Here is a 22,955-nt window from a genome sequence, read left to right as displayed (position 1 = left end):
GGGTTGCTGTTGTTGTGCTGGCGTGATGTGAATCTCCATTTCAATCACCATTAATCTGTCACTTTCTCTTCAGACACCCCGAAGACTTGGTGGCCTCACCAAGATCTGTAAGCACTTCCATTAAAGACAGTGTTTTACATGAAGTTCCCCCAAACAATCCAACCTTCAGCTGAATAGGTGCGTTAGTACTTCCAAAAGTCTCCAAGCAGCTCTTCTTTTTAAGAGAGAAAATTGAAATAACTCATTAGACCATCTAGTTTTTACTCAGTGAATTCTGTGAATCTCCCAAAACTTTGCCCACACCTTTCCACGGCCATTCACGGTATTTTCAAACAATCCCACGCTGGTAAACTCCAGAGACACGCTAACTGAAACGCAACATTTCTACATGATATTCAGAACTTCATTCTCAACACAGATGAAACATAAATTTAACTTTCCCTTAGCATAACACAGCACAAAAGCACAGCTATTCTTTCTGCCTGTTACGAGCTACTTAAAAGGCTGATGATCCTATGACGGGCTCTTCAACTAATAACTTCAGAGGTCGCAGAGACTTCTGGTATTACTTCAGAGGTCCAAGCCTTACACAGCTCTGTAATGCTTTGCCTTGGAGCCACACCAGTCCTCTTCATAATGATCACAACACATGAAAATTAAAATACGCTCTGAGTTCAGCTGGAATATTAATTATTCAGGATGAAAGAGAAGTATTATTCGGAGCAGGACGGCTCTACTGCCAGCCCTGCCGCATTAGACACCAGATCGGCACCCAACACAGAACAGTTCCCAGAGCCACGTGGCACAAACGGTATTGACTTGTGTAACGGCAAACTTCTTCCTGGATTTTGCCTTGGAAAACTATGACAAATCCTAAAAGCTATTATAAAGCTCCATAAGTTCTTGTTTGCCATCAGCCAGAAGGTGTAACCGGGTGATACAGCCATTACATTGGGACAACTTTAGGGTGCCAGTATGGTGGGCAGTGAGGAGAGATATTTAAGGTAGAAAAGCGAAACCAGTAAGCAACTAGAGATGGAATACTAATGACTCAAACCTCATTTGGTTATGCAGCCTAAACCAATCTTAAGGATGAGTGTCACGTGGAGAAGATGAAGTTTCCCTTGTAGGCCCAGTATGGATGCTGCAGAGCTGGAGACAACCACTTTTTAGCATTTCCTACCAGTTGCCTCCAGGACTCCCCTGCCCCTGAAGATCTTGGCCTTGGTGTTTAATTCTCCCCTATTTTTGTCCAGAAACTGTGAGGTAAGTCAGCTTTGTGTGAGGTAAGACTGTGAAGAAAGTCTTGTCCAGAAGACTTGTCCAGAAACTGTGAGGTAAGACTGCTCATCTGGAGTCGAGGTTTAAATTCTAGGCTCTGCCGTGCTAAGGATCACAACACCTGAGGTCCTCAGGTGGTGGTCAAGGTGCCACTAAAGATGCACAAAGGAAACTGGGATAGAAGCCAGTTTCCCAAAAGGCCATAACACAAGACGTCGGTATCTCTGACCCCGTATGGGCGGGCAGGGCTGACGATGATGTACCCGTATGATTTGTAGCAAGCAGGTGGAGTCTGAAGTCCCTTCTCAAAATGTGTGTGGGTATGAGAAAGACTGGGGTGAGATAAGACGGGAAGCAAAGTCAACTCTATGGTGCTAAAATATGGCTTCAGAACTTTAATTTAGAAGTTCTGCCTTGAAAATATGACTTAATTTTCTCCATATAAACACCTGTACAGTCCTTGAAAAAAGAATTTAAAAGTATCCATAGCTTCTCGAGGAGGAAAATGGATTTGTGGGCTTTAAAGGGAGAGTCTGTCCACCCGTCCACGTTCAAATCGGCGCAGCAGGACAGAAAACTGTTGTGAGAAAGCGGGAGCTTTTGTACAGCGATCTGAAGCACAGAAATTTTCGATCACACTCAAATATCTTGAAAGGAAGAGAGCAGAAATGATCGAAGAGCAGGAAAAAGTCCTGATATTTGGGGCGGGGGTGTCCCATAGAAACCAAGAAGTCCCATAGCCACTTCAAACCAGTAAAAGTCAGTCACCTACTGGGGAGGAGTAGGATAGCACAGAAGAAGAGAATAATCATCAAAGATGCCAATTAACGTGTAATGCAGAAAAATTAGCAATTAGGAGATGTAGTTCATAATGGCTATAAAAGAGAACCAACCGACATTAGTAACATTTAATGTGATGAATGGAAAGGAAAAAATCTGTTTAGTGCTCAAGTTTACCATCAGACATGAAAGTGCGCTCTGCGCCATTAAAAACGATGTGAAAAACCTGATTAAAAGAAACCCTTCACATACAACACGGGACCAGCCTAAAAAGCCCAGTGATGCATGGTTTGCCCGGCCTCTCCAGCCACCTGTTTATGCTGTATGATCTCAGGGTAGGGATCATCCTATTTATGCTCACACAGTACAAAGTAACTATTATTTGTACAACAGCACCCGATAATTAGGGAGCTAATGAACCAACATTTGAAATGCGTTAGGTACACTCATGAATAATCATCAACGGTTATAATAAAACAGATGTGTACAAAGAAATTTCCACTGTTATGTTTTAAAGCATAAACCAACTGTTAGCTGAAGAGCGTGATGAAACTTAGCTGTAGGTTACACTAGGGATAACCACCCGTTACGGAAGCCTCACTAAATGTCACTGGAGGCAGCATACGACTCTAAATGGAGTCTTATAATCCATGGCCTAGAAAGGCACGGAGTGGGAAATACAGTAGGATGGATGGAAGATGGATGGGTCCCACTTGGAGAGTAGAAGAAAAAGGGGAAGAAGTCCAAAAAGTTTCTACTGGGAAGCGTTACGCTTGATTTTTCACTAGAACGGTCAAAAGATGTCAGAGCTGGATGAATATCATTTGCCACTAATTTTTAAGCGTTTCCCATTGAAAATAAAAGAGCTACCACAAGTGACAGAGGATGAACTGTGGTAGGCATACACCTTGCAGATGGATTTATTTGTACTTACATCTTGTCTTGGCCTGCACCCACTCTTAATGTCAGCCGAGGAATAACCGGTGACGGAGCCGGAACAACTGGTTCCACCTTTATCTGTACAAGGGAACACAATCATCAATCAGAGACTGCAAGCAGACTCCCAAAATATATTAATTACATGAAAGCACTAATGGAGTTAACCAAACGGAGTATATTGGCTTAATGAGACAGACCTATGACAGACGGATCACCGCGCTCTCACGCTTCGTGCTGTGACATGGATGGTCAGAGTTTGTTGGGAGGTCCCAGCCACAGCAAATCACAAATAGGAATTATAGACTAAAAAAAAATCAACTCGACATTTCCTTGCACTTGTACCTGCTCATACACTTTGTTAACAAGTCTTCCCGAGTTAGTGTCTTTCTAGAGACACAAAACCCCACAGAATATTTCTAAATAATGACATGAAATGCTTTGACCTTAGTACTCAGACTTGACAGGTGCCCACTGATGTTTGCACTTCTTTTCTGAGATTTCAGTTCAATTATTTCCCAGATTCATCACATAAATGTACTGTGACCCTCTTGAATCAAAATTAGACACACAGGAAGCACATAAACCCCAAGCACCAACCCTGAATACTTTATGAAAGTGCTTATCCACTCAGGTAAAACAGAACCACTGCTTTTTAATGCAATTAGGCTGAAGTTTCTAATGGTGATTTTTCAAATGCCCTGGTTTCTAACCTCATCTGAGAGTATCTGGTGGAGTTTAGACAGCCTGAATATGTCCTTAAACTCTTTGAACCGCTATCTGCCAAAATTACTAACTCCCGTTGAGCTACTACTTTGCAAAACCTGTACAGAATCACCTCAGATTTTACAGCTGACACTGTAATGATTCTCTGTACATACATTGCTCAACTTATATCGATGTATATGAGAAGTGTATATACGTTATATATGTCTATATATACAGAGAAAGAGAGGGAGACTGATCTCATTTTGAGCATGTGCGTCATTGTGTTTAATAAAATAACCACTTAGCTGAATCTGGTCCAGGAACTTAAAGAGACAAAAATAGTATGCGTACAGTAAATGGAAACCCCAGCAAGTCTCAGTGGGAGAAATCTGTTTGAAAAAGCTTTCCTAAAGAAAGGGAGGGCAAACAATCAGTTCAAAGCCCAGGAGACAGCAGGCCAGAGTGGGAGGACTCAATTAGGACTTACATTGAGGAATGGTAATGACAAAGTCCCGTGCCACGCGCCTTGCCCAAAGAATCGGAGCTGCTCATCAGGAGACGTCTGCTCCAGAGAGAGAAGGGCTGCAGCCTGAGTCGTATTTCTGTTTTGGCACAGTTAACCATGCTTTTCAGTACAGCTCTCCATGGATATGTATTAGCCTACTTCACAGGCCTCTCTCTACTCTTCAGTTTACACCGCACCATTTTTTGTTATGTCATTCCCCTGGAGTGTTGCAAGAAGTTTTTTCCTCTGGAGCTCCTAACACCTGGAACAATTTCACCACCACTTTCCAGAGTTAAGTCTCTTAACTGCTTTCCCGGCACCTTAACCAGTAGCATCATCCACTGGATAGAGACATGGAATTGAACCCTGGGTACAGGAGGCTCAGGCACATGCCTTGGATTATCTTACCTCTTTTCCTGCAGGTTTTTCTTCCTTCTGTAGCACCTATTTCAAATAAAAAACCTCCTGTGACAAGGACTGCTACTTCCAGTACACAGCACAGCACAGATGACCCATGTCATCCATTCTCTGTATTAAGGTCTTTTGTATTATTATTTGTGTACCACCAAGATGTTCTAAACAACAGTGGTGGTGGGCTCAGGTGGCAGATGAAAAGCACATCAACCACTTCTTTATGCTCAGACACCAACATCGCAGCCTGCTGTGAGAGGAAAACCGGGCTCCACGACAATCCTAAATCTTATCTTTTGATATGAGAGCATCTTTCTGCAAGATGGGTTTGTGCGTAGGGTTTGCGTGCCTGGGGCAGAGGGAAAATTAAGGAGCATTCACAATTATATCCTGGTTTTCCTCTATATCGGTGGCAGGATTTTGATTCACAAGGGCCATTTACTTTGGGCCAGCTCTGCTCCGACGCAAGGACGGTTCCATTTCTCACAAAGCAGTTCCTCATCCACTTTAGTTTATGGCTCGGTGTATTAAGGTTTGCTGAAACTGGGTCAGCAGCTGCTTGTCGAGCTGCTCAGTCCCTCCTCCAGCACGCCCGGTAATCTGCAGCGTAGAAGTGGGGTGTAACCGCTTCAACGGTCTGCTTTTGATCTGGTCCCGCACGCGAGGCAGCGTCCCAGCCCACTGCCTCCTCTCCTGCCTCCAAGGGCAGCAGCCGGGCACTTAATGCGGAGGACGAAGCTTCAGGCAAGCCCTACGCAAAAGCTCCTCTTCCTCGGTCCCACCACCGAGCACTTCTAGCACGCAGCCTTCGGCTTCTGCTTTCTGCCATTTATGCAGAGCATGGGTTGCTGTTCTGGTGTCTTCCAGCACAGAATTACAGGGAAAACTTGATAAAAAGCTTCAATTTCCCAACAGGATGGGACACACACTTGTGTAATAACTATAACAATACTCAAAAATGGAAACAGTACTGTTGATTCACTCTTTTTTTAAGTGTAGCAATATTAGAAATAGAAATCTGATTATTTTCTACTGGCATCAAGAGCTGGAACTGCAGTTATCCCAAGAACTCATCCTTCAGGTTGCACTGAAGCCTCCGAAGTGGCCGCGCCGGGGAAGGTTATGGGTCCGAGCAGGGACTTGATCATTTGCTCTTACGGCACAACTGCTGGCTAAATAAGTCATTGTGTGATCTAAAAGCTAAATTAAGGAAACATGTACTTTTAGGGGTTAACACGAAAGAGCAGCATTCTGGAGTAATACTGGGAATTGGGGCCAGCAGAAGAGCATTTACAGTGGATTACTAAGCTTCCCAAATCACCAAAGAGGTAAAGTCCAGCAATATAAGACTCCTTTGTAGCTAACTAAAAATACATTGTCAGTGGATTTGTCCAGTTTTATGTATAAGCAATACTTCTTTCACCTGAACTAATACTAGTAGTCATATAAGCCCCTTATTGCCATGTGCTGCATTTTTTTTGCTAATCTTCAAGGATTTAGCTTCTTTGCCACATACCTCAGGGCACCAACTGATAAAGCTCTAACTCTCCATTTTTCCAGGACACCAGCAGTGCGGCCTTGCAAAAAATGAAAATCGCTCAAGAGATTTAAAGGGGAAATTTATTTTTAAAATCCTGACTTGCAGCAAAGAGGTGGATTTAAAAAAAGCTTATCTATCAAGAATCAGTTTAAATTTTAATTCTATCTGGGGACTCTTTCATGCATTCTAGCTTTAAAGTTTATCTTTTGACAGGGACTTTTTGCCAAGGTAATGGGCAGCTTTGTCAATTTAATTTGTCCAAGTTTTTATTACTGCTGAACTCGTTTTCCTAATATATATATGTTTAGTCTCTACCAAACTGTTAGCAGTGTATATTTGTGTATCTGTTATATTGCTCTAAAGCAAACTAGATACAGAGATCTGCAGAAGAAATGCAAGATTGGACGTGTGAAAAACAAGGAACTCATTGTCTCTATTTTATATACACATGTTTTTAACTTAAAAAGAAACCTCTGCAGAAATTCTCAATGAAATACTGACAAAACACCTCAGGCACGAGGAGCAGAAAGACAAAATAGGGAATCTGTGAAAGTGCTGCTGCAGTCTAAAACCGGACATTAAATTAACACGCACAACCGGACCACTCATCCACAGCAGACAAACGTTAGTTCTCCCGATCACCCAGATTCTGCACTGAAAAACCACTTGTCAACTTAAAATGTATGTCAAGTTTTGACATGAGCAGTTTGTTTCAAGCCCAGCAGAGAGCACAACAGGGTCCAGTGGCAAAAAGGGAAGTGAGGATGGCCCAAAACTGAGCTTGTACCAACGGAGTATTACACTCAAAGCAGGATGTAAAGAGCATCCCGGTAAAACCAGAACTTATATAGTGCTTCCTAACGCCATGGATAGAGATTTAGGAAATCTTCCATATTCAAGGTTATCACATATGAAGAAAATCTCTTCCTTTTCTTCTTTTTCCTTCTTTCTTTTTTATATGAACAACTTAATGCGTATTACAAGGTGACGTGACAAAAAATTAGAGCAAACCCTGAATTAGGGGAGCCATTTCTAATGGGATTTCCAATCTGATAACATGCAAATATGCTGGTTTCATTTCTTAAATATATTCTTAAGATTAGCTGATATTGGAAAGAAGAAATTATCTTTGGCTGATGTAAATCAGTAGGAGTTACAGGAGTGGAAGGAGCCCAACCCACTTGAAAACTAGCTCTCCTCTTCTCTCTCTCAAGCATAAGACTCAAACCGAAAGGTGACATTTGAACATCTAGATCGTATTTTGAAAATAATTTTCTTACTTCAAACAAATTGGAGCGATAAGGGGGCGGTCTTGCTAAGAGAGGATTCAGCAGCTCTTCTGAACACCTGAGATAACTGGTGAACTTGTTTATTTGACAGCACTCTGCTCCTCATTTCTGTCCACCTGGTAATTTAAAGGCTTCTACAAGCTTTGAAAAAGTAGACTTTTAACTAATTTTTTAAACTAAATTTAAAGCGTATATGAAAGGTATATGGTTGCTGGCGCTGCCGGTGGAAATCTATGCAACAAAATTTGTGCACTGCAACGCTACGTGCATTTGTTGTGTGTGTGCTGTTGTTGAGTCTGAGACCCAGCTTTTCCAAGCAAAAAGTGAGTTGAGGAAAACCAGAAAGACAATCTCATTTCAAATTCACAAAATTGCACTTCCATTGTGTTTTGTCTTCCAAAGAGGTGGGACAATCCCTGAAACACTTGGGGGAAGTCTTCCTTGGAGCTCATTTAAAAAAAAATACCAAACCTGTAATCACACATCTCCTCAAAGCTCTTAAACAACGCACCGCAGCAAATGCAGGAATCCATGTGCATTTTTCAAGCAATTGTGCCATTTCAGCTCATCTAAACAGCTTACCTTTTCGTGTTTGTGTTTCTCTTTTTCTTTCTCTTTCTTTTCTCTTTCTTTCCTCTCCTTTTCCTTCTCCTTCTTTTCCTTTTCTTTGTCCTTCTCCCTTTCTTTCTTTTTCTTCTTCTCTTTTTTGTCTTTCTTCTTCTCTTTTGGTTTCTCTTTGTCCTCGAAGAGTTTTTCAGGAAGCATTGGAGACAAGGAAGGTAACATGCTGGGAAGCCTCATGGCAGTTGGTGTGCTGAACAAGGGCAAAGACATTTCTTTGGGAGGTAACACAAGAGGTGCTGATGGAGCCTTTATCTTATCTTCCTTACCCTTATCTTTAAGTTTCTCTTTGTCTTTCTTATCCTTGTCTTTTTTGCCTTTCTCTTTCTCTTTCTTTTTATCTTTATGTTTTTCTCTCTCTTTTTTGGTATTGCCATCTTTCAACTTTACTTTCGTGTCAGTATCCTCAAAGTCCTTCAGTTTGAATTTATAGGGATCGAGATCGTCATCTTTAAGTAGTTCCTTCCACTGAAATTTCGCTTCCTTGTTTCCTTCCTTGTCTTTATCCTTCTCTTTGTTCTTTTCCTTCTCCTTGTTCTTCTCCTTGTTTTTCTCTTTATCTTTTTCCTTTTGCTTTTCTTTCTTCTTCATTTTTGTCTTCAGCTCCTTTTTCAACTTCTTTTTCACTTCTACCGAGGAAGCCAACTTGGTTTTCTCCTCATAGACTTTGAGAAGAGGTTCTGGAGTTGGCGGTGAAGCAGAAGGAGAGGAGAAATAAGTGAAATTGGTAGGTGGATTAGAAGGCGTCCCCATGTTTGCCTTTCGAATGACCTCATCAATCGAGTCATCCATTGTCCATGAAATGTCTGAACTTGAAGTCCCACCTGAGGGAGGTATTGGAGTTGCTCCTGCCTTATTTGCATTATTGGCAGAAACAGAAGGTTTAGGAGTTGTCGCCTCTGAAATAGAAAGTCTTTTAGGACTGGTAAAAATTTCCCCTTCCGATTCAGAACCAGAGGAAAACTCAAAGGGATCCGGTTCTCGCTCTGCACACGCACGAGCAATCACAGCATCAATTGAATCATCAATGGTCTTGTCCATCACTGGCAGTTTCTTAGTCTGGTTTTCAATATTTGGCTTAGGGGCAGGCTCAGGTGGCGTCTGTCCTTGTTTTACTTGAATGTTTTCCTTTCCTATCTTGTCACTTAATGCAGCCAGAGGGGTTCTACTTGGTGTTTCAGGCTTGACGGGTGGTTGGGGAACATGAGCAGGAACCTTTGGACTTTTAGGACTTTTTGGGCTCTTGGCGCGACCCGGTGACTTTTTTTCTTTGGATCCAGTTTTTGGTGAACGTATAGGACTTCCAGTTACCACTGGCGAGGGCGTAGTTTTAGGTGATTTTGTCTTCTGTCCGGGAGAACTTGTTTTAGACTTTGTTTTGGGTACAAACGGCTTTGACTCTAAAGTTTTGGGGGTTGGGACTTGCGATTTTGCAATGGGAGCCAACATTGGTGGGTCTGGTGAAGGAGGGGCTAAGTCTGTATTGTCCTGAACATGAACTGGAGAAAGCATTGGTGGTACTTTTTGAGTATTTATTGAGCTAAGAGGCTCACGCGGTTCCAAAGCTCCATCCAAAGTGTCCCCTTTGGAAACAGATAGTTTTGGCCGTTTCACAGGTGGGAATTCCTCAGCATCTGGACTTTCTAATGGTCTCTTGCTCAAGTAGTTCTCATCGTTAATTGCCTCATCCTCTTCCATATCTCCCTCTTCTTCCAGTGGCACCTGCATGGCCTCTGCAGATGTACCTCCATCGGTAGGCACCTGTTCCTCTTCCTCTTCTGTAACAAAGAACATTTTAAAAAAGCATTAGGATAATTAAAAAGGTGTTTTACAGAAACAAACAAGCATCAGAACAAATGTTCACACTCATCTCAGCCCATAAGAGATAACTGTCCACCTAACAGCTTCTTTACTGGTCTACTTGGAAGGAAAATGTGCCACCTCCTCTGTCTCGCATCAGCCACCATCACAAGTGGCAGCGTAACGTCAAACCCATGAGCAAAGGATACGAGGATAGAGCTCACCAACGATGGCAGATCTTGTGGATGAGGTCCAAAGTGCCAGTTCTACCTAAAAACGTCTTGATTATTTCTTACTGCAGTTGTTGGCATTGTAGTAACATGAAACTGCTTCATTCATTTCAAACGAAGGGAGAGAGGCTGAAGCGTTTTTTGCTGTAACGAAGTGGACTGCGAAGCGTGCATCGAAGTAAAATTCACTGGAATTAGTTGTCTTGCCTATATATCACACAATTTTGACTGCAGATTAACAACTAGAGAAATGTCTTCCTAAACCTGGTTTGTTTTTCCTGAAGCAGCACAGTCTGAAGGTTAAAGCAGAGGACTAGGCCCCATTAAACCTGCCGGCTTCTGTCTCTGATACCATCTTAAGAGCTTGGTGCACACGGATATTATCTGTTATGATTATACGGGAACACCCCAGCATCGCTTGTTGGTTTGGATCAGAAGCACACCTTTGAAACGCATCTCCGTATCATCCCCACTTACTGTTGGTCTGTTTACATCATGGAGCAATCCTGGAGTCCATACGCCGGCTTCCTGCTATACTGAAACCCAAATGAAAGGTATGCTGCCAGAGGAATACACCTAACATGCTCCAGTCCTAAGTGGGCATTTAGGCCCAAAAAAACAGCTTTTGAAAATAAGATAAGCGGCTTTTGAAAGTGAGATACAACCTGAAACATGCACAGTATAGACATCAGTGGGTCCAGAGAACGGCACTGGAGCTGGTGAGGAGTCTGGAGCACAAGTCTTGTGAGGAGCGGCTGAGGGAGCTGGGGGTGTTCAGCCTGGAGAAAAGGGAGTTGAGGGGAGACCTTCTCGCTCTCTGCAACTCCCTGAAAGGAGGGGGTAGCGAGGTGGGGGTCAGTCTCTGCTCCCAAGTAACGGGTGATAGGACAAAAGGAAACCGCCTCAAGTTACACCAGGGGAGATTTAGATTGGATATCAGGAAAAATTTCTACACTGAAAGGATTGTTAAGCATTGGAACAGGCTGCCTGGGGAAGTGGTTGAGGCACCATCCCTGGAGGTATTTAAAAGATGGGGAGACGCTTAGAGATACAGTCTAACGATGGTTTTTGTCCGAGTTAGGCTGATGGTTGGACTAGATGATCTGAAAGGTCCCTTCCAACCTAGGCAATGCTATGACTCTACCAGGCACCAACTGTTTCAAGCCAGTGTGGACACCACCTGTGTGACTGCTCTGTTTTGTTTTTGTTTAATAGCAATTACTTTTTTTCCCTGACATATAACACCATCTCCAGTCCTACACACGTGACATTACGGTGCAGAGAATGGAGAAAATTCACTTGAGATCTCCCAGCAAAATCCACAGCAGGTTTGAGAAGAAGAGAACCTCTGATCTCCCCCAACCACAGCCAAGCACTTTATCCTCTCGGATACACTTCCTCACTTTCAAAATGGAATTATCCAAGCAGGAAAAAGGATTCTTAGCCTGGAATAAGAACCAGCACACCAGCGTTAACCTGACACATTTATATTTGCTGTAATTATGTCATTATACCGATGCCGGTTAACATTCCTGGGTAGACAACCTCACTTCACTTTACCCCATGTCTCTGTTTACCCACCTGCAAAAACGCATGACATTTTGTCTAGCAGGGTTTCTGCGGAAAAATATCAAATGCCCTAAGATTCTCACATGAAATATGTAGTAAACCCCATTTATTATGACAGCGGATGAAACCCAGCTTCTTAATGAGCAGGTGGTTTTAAAGAAGCAAACACTGAGGAACTTGTAAGGTTACACCATTTAAAGCTTTGTAAGAGACAGCATCTTTCTGAAATATCTCTTTTCGAGGTGTTTATTTTCAGGTTTTCTGTGCTGGTGTTTCTCTACTGTAATGTGTCAATGCTCTGATTTAGGAGAGTTGAGTCAAGAGCCCTGGGCTGCAGCACAAATCTTGCCAGCATCACAAATTAAGTAAAATGAGCTAGCAACTCTGGCTTTTGCCAGGGCCCAGAGGATTTACAGCAGCCAGCCCAGAGAGGAGACTTTGCCTGAGGATAAAGTCTTAGCCTTCCGTGAAAAACAGAAATGTGAGGGAGTTAGGTTTTGCCTGGCTGGGCACTGACATTAAATTTTTTAAACTGCAAAGTTAGAGTATAACTGAGAAATCACTGTGGATCGAGCCTGCACCTGCTACGGGGGGTGGGGGGTGGGCAGGAAAAAGCTGCTTCCAGATCATGGAAGTCATTTCAATCTCTGTTTAAACTGTTGCAGAAATCAGCTGCCTTCATCCGCTCAAAAACTGTTTTTGGGGAGGAAGAATTAGCATTCATCAGATGTCAGACAGCACCGGTTGCTACCAAGCAATTCCCTCCCAACGCCGTTCAGCCCAATTCACCACTGAGAGTTTGTTTTCGTTTAAAATTTTAAAGAGCGATAAAATTTAAAACAAACACCATACTTTAAAATCAGGATTTGGAGGCTTCCGCCTCGGCTCCAAGATGAAAAGTGTTGCCAAATTCAATCATTAGGAAAGACAGGGTTTGATCACGCAGACTTTAGAGATAGCAACATAAACCATTTTAATATAAAAAACACACGGATAAAACTGAGTGAATAAAGTGGAAGAGAAACTACTGCAACGAACCGTAAAAAAAATTACATTTGCTCGAAAAATCAGAACACTTATTTGCTAAAGATTTCTGCCCGGTGTCCGCTTAAACAGCCACTCTTTTATACCGTGTCTCACGGAAGCGCACCGCAATATTTTGTATTTTTGTAACTCCTGCTCATCCCAAGGTGCTTCTCAGGTTTTACCTCCTCAGGATTGCAGAAACCCAGCAGCTGCTGGATCAAAGGCGAAAAAACAATTTCAGAGGAGGTTTGGAGAACAGGGACCGGAGTTTCGTACAATTAAAAAAAAATAAAAAATAAAAGAGCAGTGCTTATTTTTCTTTTAATAAGGCCAAGTAAAGTTTACAGCAGGCCCACGGAGTTTCTGTGATCTTGTGTGGAGATGCCAGGGAAGGGCAGAAGAGGTTAAAGTGCAGTTTGTAGAGGTGAGACTAGAAATCGGGGTGTCCTGGCTCCAGCTTTCATGCACATTCCTGCAAGCCACAAAGACAACTTAGTAAGGAAGCAGAAGCATTACCATCCCTTTTATACGGACTTGGATTCCCCCAAAACATCTGGAAAAAATTGCCTGGGTCAGTCCTGAACAATCCAGGGACTAAGGAAGTTCACGAGCACTTAACTACTGACACACATTCGCCACTTTTCAGACATGCTCAGATGACAATCTGGAATCCTATCGTGGTCAAATGAAACCCAAATTTCTCTTGGAAGGAGGCCACGGCCTGATCCTCAGCAAGGACTGGTTTTCTGCCAGGCAGCGGCTTTCAAACCTGAGCCACTGCAGCTGTGGCCGTGGCATGAAACAATAAAGCACTTTTTGGGGGCGGGGGGGCAGTTTTAATTAGAGAAAGCGAAATCTCCGTCTTACGTTCAAGAGCTACAGGCTGTTTTTCCTCCAGGAGGATTCACATTGGAGCAGGAACCAAACAGGGGAAAACATCAGCTTTTAAGCGTGATCTGCTTGACTTGGCGATGAGCGTTTAAAACCAGGCAGCCACTTTCTCACCTTTGTCCATCTCATTCACTACCCGGCACTTCTCGAGGCGCAATCCTTTGCGCACAGGATTGCTTTTTCACTCCCTTTACTGCCATCTCTCCCTATCTCCGGCCACCTTATTAACGATCCGGCTCTTGAGTTAGCATCTACAGGTCAAATGGATATCACCTCGGCCATCTGCCCTAATAACTCTCGCCTGTAATGAAAGGAGACTAGAGCTGTTTGGGAGGTTTCTCGAGATAACAGATATATATATATTTTTTTTTTTTTGGTTGTTGTTAGAGAAGTCAGTGCTGGATCAATATTAATGCTCGCGTTACTAAAGCTCTACAGAGCAATTGTTTATTATGTCAGCCGGCCCCACGTGCAGAGCCCAGGTGACAGGAGGGATGGGTTCCGCCGTCGCAGCTGAGGCGAATTTGTCCACCGCTGAAATAAAACAAGCTGACAGCCGTTAGCAGGCTGCTTCTGAGAAAACGGTTTGTTAAGACAGCATTTCTTCCTGGAGCATATTAGGACGTGTCTAGGTAACAAGGCAAGTTCTTCGCTTTCAGGAAAGGATGCTCTTGAAGTGAAGGGAGGAAGGAATCCACTCCTCTCCTGACACGGGTCAGCTGCGGGATGTCGGGCAGGTCACACTACCTCCTGTTGTCTTCCCATCTGACACGCGATGATAATTTCATCTCACTGAGGTGCTGTAAAAGCCGAACTTGATAAATAGGGAGCTCCTGGGGATATCCGGACAGAAAGCATTAGAATCCCAGATGCAAGCTGTAGGGATCTGTCACTTCAAATGCTGGAAAATTTCTTAAGCTGAACAGTTCAGGCAAGAAACCGAAGCTCCTGCACCTTTTAAATGAAAAAACACTAAAAAAGCACAACATTTCTTTGTACATCATGTGCCTGTAGCACAGCAGGGACTCCAAAACCTAAGGGTTCTGGAATATATACCTTCTTAATTTGGCCACAGCTCAGTTTCAGGACAGGAATACTCAACACTTCAGTAATGAACTTCCAAGTTCATGATGATCGAGGGACTATTTGTTCCTAAAACTGACACAGGGGTAACAATGAACAGAAATTCTGTCTTTATTGCAGAAAAAGAAGTGCAATCACCCGTACCACGCTATCACGCTCTCCTGGCTGCCTCATTAAAGGAGGCTGCACACGTTGCTCTTTCAACAACAGGTCAGATGAAAGCGAAGACAGGAAAAAAAATACGCAAAATTCTTTTGATTGAAGGGAAAGACACCAACGTACAGGCATTCTTCAAGCAAGAAAACCTATTTTTTTATGTACACACATCACAGAATCTTAGACTATCTCGAGTTGGAAGGGACCCATAAGGATCATCAAGTCCAACTCCCTGCTCCTCATCCTACCTAACACTAAACCATAAGAGCATCGCCTGGACGCTCCTTCAACCCTGACAGGATATAAAATTAAAATTGTTATCACTGTGGTCATTAACAACTTTATTTGGTAGCTTCAGGGACAGCAGCATAAGCCCTTACAGCTAGACAATGTCCTAAGGAATGTGGCACAGATTGGGACAGGCAACATCTTTTCTCTTGACGCTGCCAAAACCCGCCTGTTGGCTGGTATTTAATCATAGAACCATAGAATCGTTAGGCTTGGAAGGGACCTTAAAGATCATCGAGCTCCAACCCCCCTGCCATGGGCAGGGACACCTCCCACTAGATCAGGTTGCTCAGAGCCCCATCCAGCCTGGCCTTGAACACCTCCAGGGATGGGGCTTCCACCACCTCTCGCGGCAACCTGTTCCAGTGTCTCACCACCCTCATGGTGAAGAACTTCTTACTAATGTCCAGTCTGAATCCACCCAGCTCTAGTTTTAATCCATTCCCTCTAGTCCTACCATTACCCGACATCCTAAAAAGTGCCTCCCCGGTTTTCTTGTAGGCCCCCTTAAGATCCTGGTAGGCCACTATAAGGTCTCCTCGGAGCCTTCTTTTCTCCAGACTGAACAACCCCAACTCTCTCAGCCTGTCCTCACAGGAGAGGGGCTCCAGCCCTCTGATCATCCTCGTGGCCCTTCTCTGGACACGTTCCAGCACATTCATATCTCTCTTGTAGCAGGGGCTCCAGAATTGGACGCAGTACTCCAGGTGGGGTCTCACGAGAGTGGAGTAGAGGGGGAGAATCACCTCCTTCGACCTGCTGGCCACCCTTCTCCTGATGCAGCCCAGGATACGATTGGCTTTCTGGGCTGCTAGTGCACGCTGACGGCTCATGTTGAGCCTCTTGTCCACCAGCACCTCCAAGTCCTTTTCTTCAGGGCTGCTCTCAAGCCAGTCACTGCCCAGCCTATATCGGTGCTTGGGATTGCCCCAAGCTAGACGGAGGACCTTGCACTTGGTCTTGTTAAACTTCATGAGATTGGCATCGGCCCACCTCTCCAGCCTGTCAAGGTCACTCTGGATGGCATCCCTTCCCTCCAGTGTGTCAGCTGCCCCATGCAGCTTGATGTCATTGGCAAACTTGCTGAGGGTGCACTCTATGCCACTGTCCATGTCGCTGATGAAGATGTTAAACAAGACCGGTCCCAGTACTGATCCTTGAGGGACTCCACTTGTCACTGGCCTCCACTTGGACATGGACCCATTGATGGCCACTCTTTGGGTGTGGCCATCAAGCCAGTTCTTTATCCACTGAACTGTCAGTCCACCAAACCCATATTTTATCAGCTTGGAGACCAGGATGTCATGCGGGACAGTGTCAAAGGCTTTGCTCAGGTCCAGGTAAATGACATCAGTTGCTCTCCCCTTGTCTATTGATGTTGTGACCTTCTCATAAAAGGCCACCAGGTTTGTCAGGCACGATTTGCCCTTGGTGAAGCCATGTTGATTGTACCCAATCACCTCTTCGTTATTCTTCTGCCTCAGCAGTGCCTCCAGGAGGATCTGCTCCATGATCGTACCAGGTATGAAGGTGAGACTGACTGGCCTATAGTTCCCTGGTTCCTCCTTCTTTCCCTTTTTGAAAATGGGGATTATGTTTCCCCTTTTCCAGTCAGTGGGGACCTCACCAGACTGCCATGACTTTTGGAATATAATAGAGAGCGGTTTAGCAACCTCATCCGCCAGTTCCTTCAGTACCCGTGGGTGTATCCCATCGGGTCCCATGGACTTGTTCACTTTCAGGTTCATCAGATGGTCACGAACCTGATCTTCACTTACGATGGGCAGTTCTGTCCAACCTCTGCTATTGTCTTCTGTGACTCCGGGAGTGTGGCTGGAGCCCTTGCCAGTGAAGACTGAGGAAAAGAAGTCGTTGAGAACCTCAGCCTTCTCCATATCACTTGTCACCAGCTCCCCCGTTTCCTTTCTGAGGGGGCCCACACCCTCCCTAGTCATCTTCTTACCATTAATGTACCTATAGAAATTTTTGCTGTTTCCCTTGATCTCCTTGGCTTAATTTAATTCAACCTGAGCTTTAGCTTTTCTCACCAGGTCTCCTGCTGTTCAGACAGCTTCCTTATACGCCCCCGATTCTAGCTGTCCTTTCTTCCACTCCTTATAAAGTTTCTTTTTGTGTGACAGTGTGTCCAGGAGCTCCCTGTTCATCCAGGCAGGTCTCCTAGCATTCTTTCCTGCCTTCCTCTTTGTCGGTATAGTTTGCTCCTGGACACGGAGAAGGTGATCCTTGAATACTGACCAGCTGTCCTGGGCCCCCCTTCCCTCTAGAGCTTTGTCTCACGGCACTTTGGCCAGCAGATCCCTGAAGCGATCAAAGTCTGCGTGCCTAAAGTCCAGGGTTGTAAGCTTGGAATATATCCTCCTAGTTGCCCTGAGGATCTTAAATTCTATCGCTTCGTGGTCACTGCAGCCAGGGTTATCCCTGAGCCTCACGTTGGTCACCAGCCCTTCCCTGTTGGTGAGAATGAGGTCCAGCATAGCACCTTTTCTTGTTGGTTCCTCTACCATTTGGAGGAGGAAGTTGTCATCTGCGCATTCCAGGAACATCCTGGATTGCTGGTGCCATGCTGTGTTGTCCCTCCAGCAGATGTCAGGGTGGTTGAAATCCCCCATGAGGACCAGGGCCTGTGAACGTGAAGCCACTTCTACCCGCCTATGGAGGGCCTCATCTGCTTGGCTCTGCTGGTCAGGTGGCCTGTAGCAGACCCCTACTGTAACATCGCCTTCCCCTGTCTTCCCTTTAATCTTAACCCACACACTCTCAATGAGCTCCACGTCCTTCCCCATATGGAGCTCCATCGATTCTAGCTGGTCACTGATGTAGAGGATTTAATTTAAGCAAAGTTCCAGTCTCTCTTCTGGAAACTGGATTAATATTTCCCTATGTCACAGGGTAGTGGTAGGATAAAACCATCTGGCTAAGACCTGGAGATCTAAGAATAAGCCAGTATTTCTTAGGTAGAAGATGAAGCGGAGTCAGACATGCTGGCCTAAAGACGGACATCATTTGCTGAAGAAAGCATAACCTGATGTTAGCAGCAGCCGCCTCTTACCTCCAACGCAAAGGCTAACGTATTAATTGCACAAAGCTCTGGCAGGTAACAGCTCCTAATTATCCTATTACAATAATGCACGATTTTGGCATTTGGAAATTGATATTAACTTTAGTATGCCAGATAAACAGCGTCAGGTATCAGAGCGAACCCACTAAGGATACAAGTCTGAATGGGCAGGTGTTTCCATGCAACTCATACCTGCCTATTTTCAACAGTTAAATTTCTTCCATAACCCTTTTCTTTTTAAACAGAATTTGAACATTTTATTCTTTAACAGAATGCAAAATGGCCCAATAAAGAACTATCAGTAGATCACGCATTTCTTTCACGCGCATCTCTGCTCATATTAGGTCCCTGGGCTCCTTTGCACTGCACGGTACCAAGCACCTAAGTATGGAAGTTGAAAGCATCAGGGTTTTTAAGGAAAATTAGGACTCATTAAAGGATTTCAGTGCCTGCCCTGAACCCATCTTTCTTCCCTTGCATATGCTTTATATACAAGCCAGCTCAGCCTCTCAAATGCAAGAAAGGAAGTGATCGTTCCCACCCAACATACGAAACATTTTAGCGAAAAAAAAAATATCCCAAAACTTCCTGCAGACTTCCAGAATGATTTTTCCTATTGCCTAGATAAAGCATGAGATTAAGCCAAAGATATCTTTTGGGAAATTTTAGGCCACTAAGTCAAGAGCTTAATATTCCCATCGTATCCTAATAAATAGAGGGGTTTGACTGCTGTTAAAAGTGAAAAGATTTTTTTCTTATGCTGTGATGGGTTTTATCTCTTTAACTTGTAATAACAATGGCCTTTTCCCAAAACAAACAGAAAGTGTGCTTGTCGTCCATAAAGGAAATGAATGGAAGAGCGACAAAATTCAATCCTGATATCCTCCAGGCCAATATCCTGGCACCCTAATACAAAATGAACACACTAAGATACCTGCAATACATTTGGAGCTTAAAATGCCAGATTTTATATAGATATATGTGTGTGTATATATACGTTTTATATACGTTATTATATATATAATTTCTCTGCCATATGAACACAACTGATCACTGATGTGACTTGTTTACCAAACAGGTGATACACCAACAGATTTGTCTTTCACTGTATAAAGGAGATCAACCAACTTATTACCAAGTCCTGACGTTTTCCAGTTGACACTTTCCATGGGAAGAGAGATGGTAAGAGAGCACCAGCAAGGAGCTCATCTTCCATGTGTCTCAAATTTTTCCACTGACATTGCCAGCAAGTTCCTCCCAGTGCCTTCTCGGTACGTTCTAAAATGCATAAGCCACAAATACATGGGGAAAAAAAAAAAAGCTTTCAGGTGTGGCTAATGATTTTGCAAACATAACCGAAACACTGAAGAGGATGTTAGAATCATAAAATCGTCTAGGTTGGAAGGGACCTTTCAGATTATCGAGTCCAACCATCAAACTAACACTGCAAAAACCATCATTACACCATGTCCCTGAGCACCACGTCTACCTTTTAAATACCTCCAGGGATGACGATTCCACCACTTCCCTGGGCAGCCTGTTCCAATGCTTGACAATGGTGAAGAAGTTTTTCCTGACATGCAATCTAATCCTCCCCTGGTGCAACTTGAGGCCGTTTCCTCTTGTCCTATCGCCTGTTCCTTGGGAGAAGAAACCGGTCCTGCCTCTCTACATCCTCCTTTCAGGGAGTTGCAGAGCGAGAAGGTCTCCCCTCCGCCTCCTTTTCTCCAGGCTGAACACCCCCAGCCGCTCCTCACAAGACTTGTGCTCCAGGCCCCTCACCAGCTCCGTTGCCCTTCTCTGGACCCGCTCCAGCACCTCAGTGTCTTTTTTGTGGTGAGGGGCCCAAAACTGAACACAGTGCTCAAGGTGGGGCCTCATCAGTTCCGAGTACAGCGGGACAATCACTTCTCCAGTCCTACTCACCACACTGTTCCTGATACAGGCCAGAATGCTGTTGGCCTTCTTGGCCACCTGGGCACATTGCTGGCTCATATTCAGCTGGCAGTCGATCAACACCCCCAGGTCCCTGTTAAAGATGCCTGAAGTTGAGCATCCAGACTCGTTAGTCACATTGGAAAATTTGGGCCCAAATGGCTGTGTGGTGCCTTCAACAGTCAGTATTAGCCAGGATTGAACTTGGAGGTGTTCAATAGGACTGAGTGATCTGGTGTATACATTTATCAATCACTCCAAAAGTAGTTATTAACCTGTCCAAGAAGCTGCAAGTGGTCAACAAAACCCCCCGCTCCATCCCTTATGACAAAATACAGCCATCCATCTTGAAATACGGATGATAGCAATAATCTGGTTGAGGACTCACTAATTTCCAGACCAATTCAGTTACTTCTCCACCCTGGTAAAGGACTACATCACACTCCTGATTAGGCATTTCTTGGTATGAAATTAAGAGAGATGAACTTTTGAACACCAGCATGAGAATAAGAAATCCATAGTTTGCCAGAAACAAACCACAATTACTAAAGCCGTAGTTCCACATCACTGCGTTGCTTTAAAAAGAAGCAGTCCCATCTTTTCCTTTTGTGCCCGTTCAAGCAGGAGAACAGGGAACTAACTGAGGCTAAAGTAAGAAAGATTATCTGTTAGTCTGAACTCAAGTCACTGATCTGGTCTGTCATGATCCTACTCAAACTTCTGGGCTAGAACAAGCCAGAGGAAAGTCCTGCACGTCCGTTCTTCATCACCTTGCCCCTTCTCCATAGTGAAGTGACTTAATGGGCTAACTCAGATGGAAATATATCTGGGGGGGTGGAAAAAACAAAAAAACAACAAAGTATTTTCCTGTCCAGTTGCTGAAGTCAAAAGGCCACCTCAGGATCATGCAAGCCTAAGGGTGTGGGAAAGGAGAGGAGAGAGGTGCCGAGCATCCCTCTTTGGGCATCAGATCTTGGCTTAAGGTACAATGTGCAACTTTGGCTTCCAGGGCTGCTTTAGGATACGGGATGCAATGAGAATAACACTTCTAAATACTAGTGGGGGTCCTCGTTATAAGACTTTTTAGAATACGCGATGTTTATTCAGCCAAACTACCCCATATTCTTAAAATGACACACCCGGCTTCCCGCTGAAGAGAGAAAAACAGCGTTGGCAGATTGTTATCAGCTGCACTCACAATCCTTCTCTGACCTGACCAAATATCGCTCCCGCATTTGCGCTGCACACAGCAAGCAAAAACGTGTTTCTGTCTAAATAAAATGAGGGAGACTTTATTTTCGCGTTGACTTTTTAACAGCGGCTCAACAGCTTTTGTAGGTCACGCACACATACAGACAAAAATGCACGTGCACGGCAACGCTGCGCTAGCGTGGCTGGAGCCGTTACGCAGACTTTGGATGGAGATTTAAAACAACCACAGAAGCATCTTTAGGAAGTGACGGAGCACGAAGATGCGTGAGAGGCAGCTCCCTCTCGGCAGGGCAGCCCTGGTACAGTCACTTTGGTGTTGCTCAGAATGACCTGGGATTTGAGTCTCTCCCCTGAAATCCGCAGATCAGAGAGTGACGCGAAAACCACCGCCCATCGATCAAAACATACAGAAAAGCTCCACCACAAAATTCAGACAGATCTACATGCTTTTTATTACACTTTTTACTCCCTCTGGGGTCCATCATCCTTAACAGAGCGGGGAATTCACCCCCACGCATGCAGGTGTGGAGGTTTTCTCTTTAAAGGAACATTTTGACTTCTAAAAAATGAAATTATTAGCAAAGACAAGGTAATTAGGCAATGACAATTCAGAGAGTACAACCAATCAATAACAGAGTACATTAGCGAGACTGACAGAGGTGTGAAGCCGATACGTTATAAATGGCTCTATACTGACCTGTAAAAATGCAGCGTTTCCCTAACATTCGGCACAATAAAAAACTAAAATGCTATATAAGCAAGCCAACCTGAAATGACACCTAGTATTATAAATGGCCTAATCTATATGTTAATACTGTTGTATCACATAACTGCAGCAAGACTAAGATAACAATATGACTTTGGGGTTTCTATGGCTACATCCTGGGCTAACGTGCCTGAAAGGGCTTGCTGCTGACACCACACAAGCTTTCTGAGTGCTTCTCTTTGGTTATTTATGATATGATTTATGATAACGACAACATCTCCTATTTTCTCCCCTCGTCAGATACAATAAATTGCCATCGTTAATCACCGTTCTTGCTTCAGCTATGATTACAATAGTATAATAGGGCCTAGCTATGGTAATACCGTGTATTAAGGTGTTTTTCCCCCCCTTTAAAGAAATACGCACAAGTAGATCTTTGTAGCCGACGTCAGTACCTGTAGTATTTGAACAATCTTCCCAGGAGTATTTCTGGACGAGAATTTCTGTTACAACTAAGATTTGGCACGGCTCCTCTTGCGAAGATCGCATTTATGATCTAAAGACCCAAAATCCACGTTGTATTATCGGTATCTAACAATTCTCAAACGTAATACGAGGGGGTTTATCCGTATTTTTCTTGACAAAAGGAAAGCAGACCGATGGTCAGCTTTTTCACTTTGCACCTCCATATCTAATCTTCCCAGCCGAGTTTTCCAAACCAGCTTTTCGAGTATCACAAATCTTACTAAAAACAAAACCATTGAACCTATATAAACACTTGGAAGGATTTTACTGCGCTTTTCCTTTTATATATTATGGTCTTGCATAAGAAAATATACTGTCCTACCTTCAATAAAATCCTGTGCTGAACCCCCCCCCGGCTTTTACAAGTATTTTAAGAAGCAACTA

General features: G+C 44.0%; 1 protein-coding gene across 3 annotated transcripts in view; it reads right to left on the bottom strand.

Annotated features, from left to right (window-relative positions):
• Nucleotides 1-22,955, bottom strand: part of TAF3 (TATA-box binding protein associated factor 3) — a 127,597-nt gene that overhangs the window by 21,079 nt on the left and 83,563 nt on the right. For all 3 annotated transcript variants that reach the window (XR_012585301.1, XM_074573230.1, XM_074573231.1), the window contains 2 exons: nt 8,033-9,849; nt 2,996-3,078 (listed from right to left, as the gene is read on the bottom strand). Coding sequence is in view for 2 of the 3 variants with exons in the window: in XM_074573230.1 (XP_074429331.1) it covers nt 2,996-3,078; nt 8,033-9,849 (1,900 nt within the window). In the remaining variant the exon portion in view is untranslated. The remainder of the gene's footprint in view (nt 1-2,995; nt 3,079-8,032; nt 9,850-22,955) is intronic.

Source organism: Larus michahellis, chromosome 1, assembly GCF_964199755.1.
Source record: "Larus michahellis chromosome 1, bLarMic1.1, whole genome shotgun sequence".
NCBI lineage: Eukaryota > Metazoa > Chordata > Aves > Charadriiformes > Laridae > Larus > Larus michahellis.
This window is presented reverse-complemented; position numbering and strand designations above follow the sequence as displayed.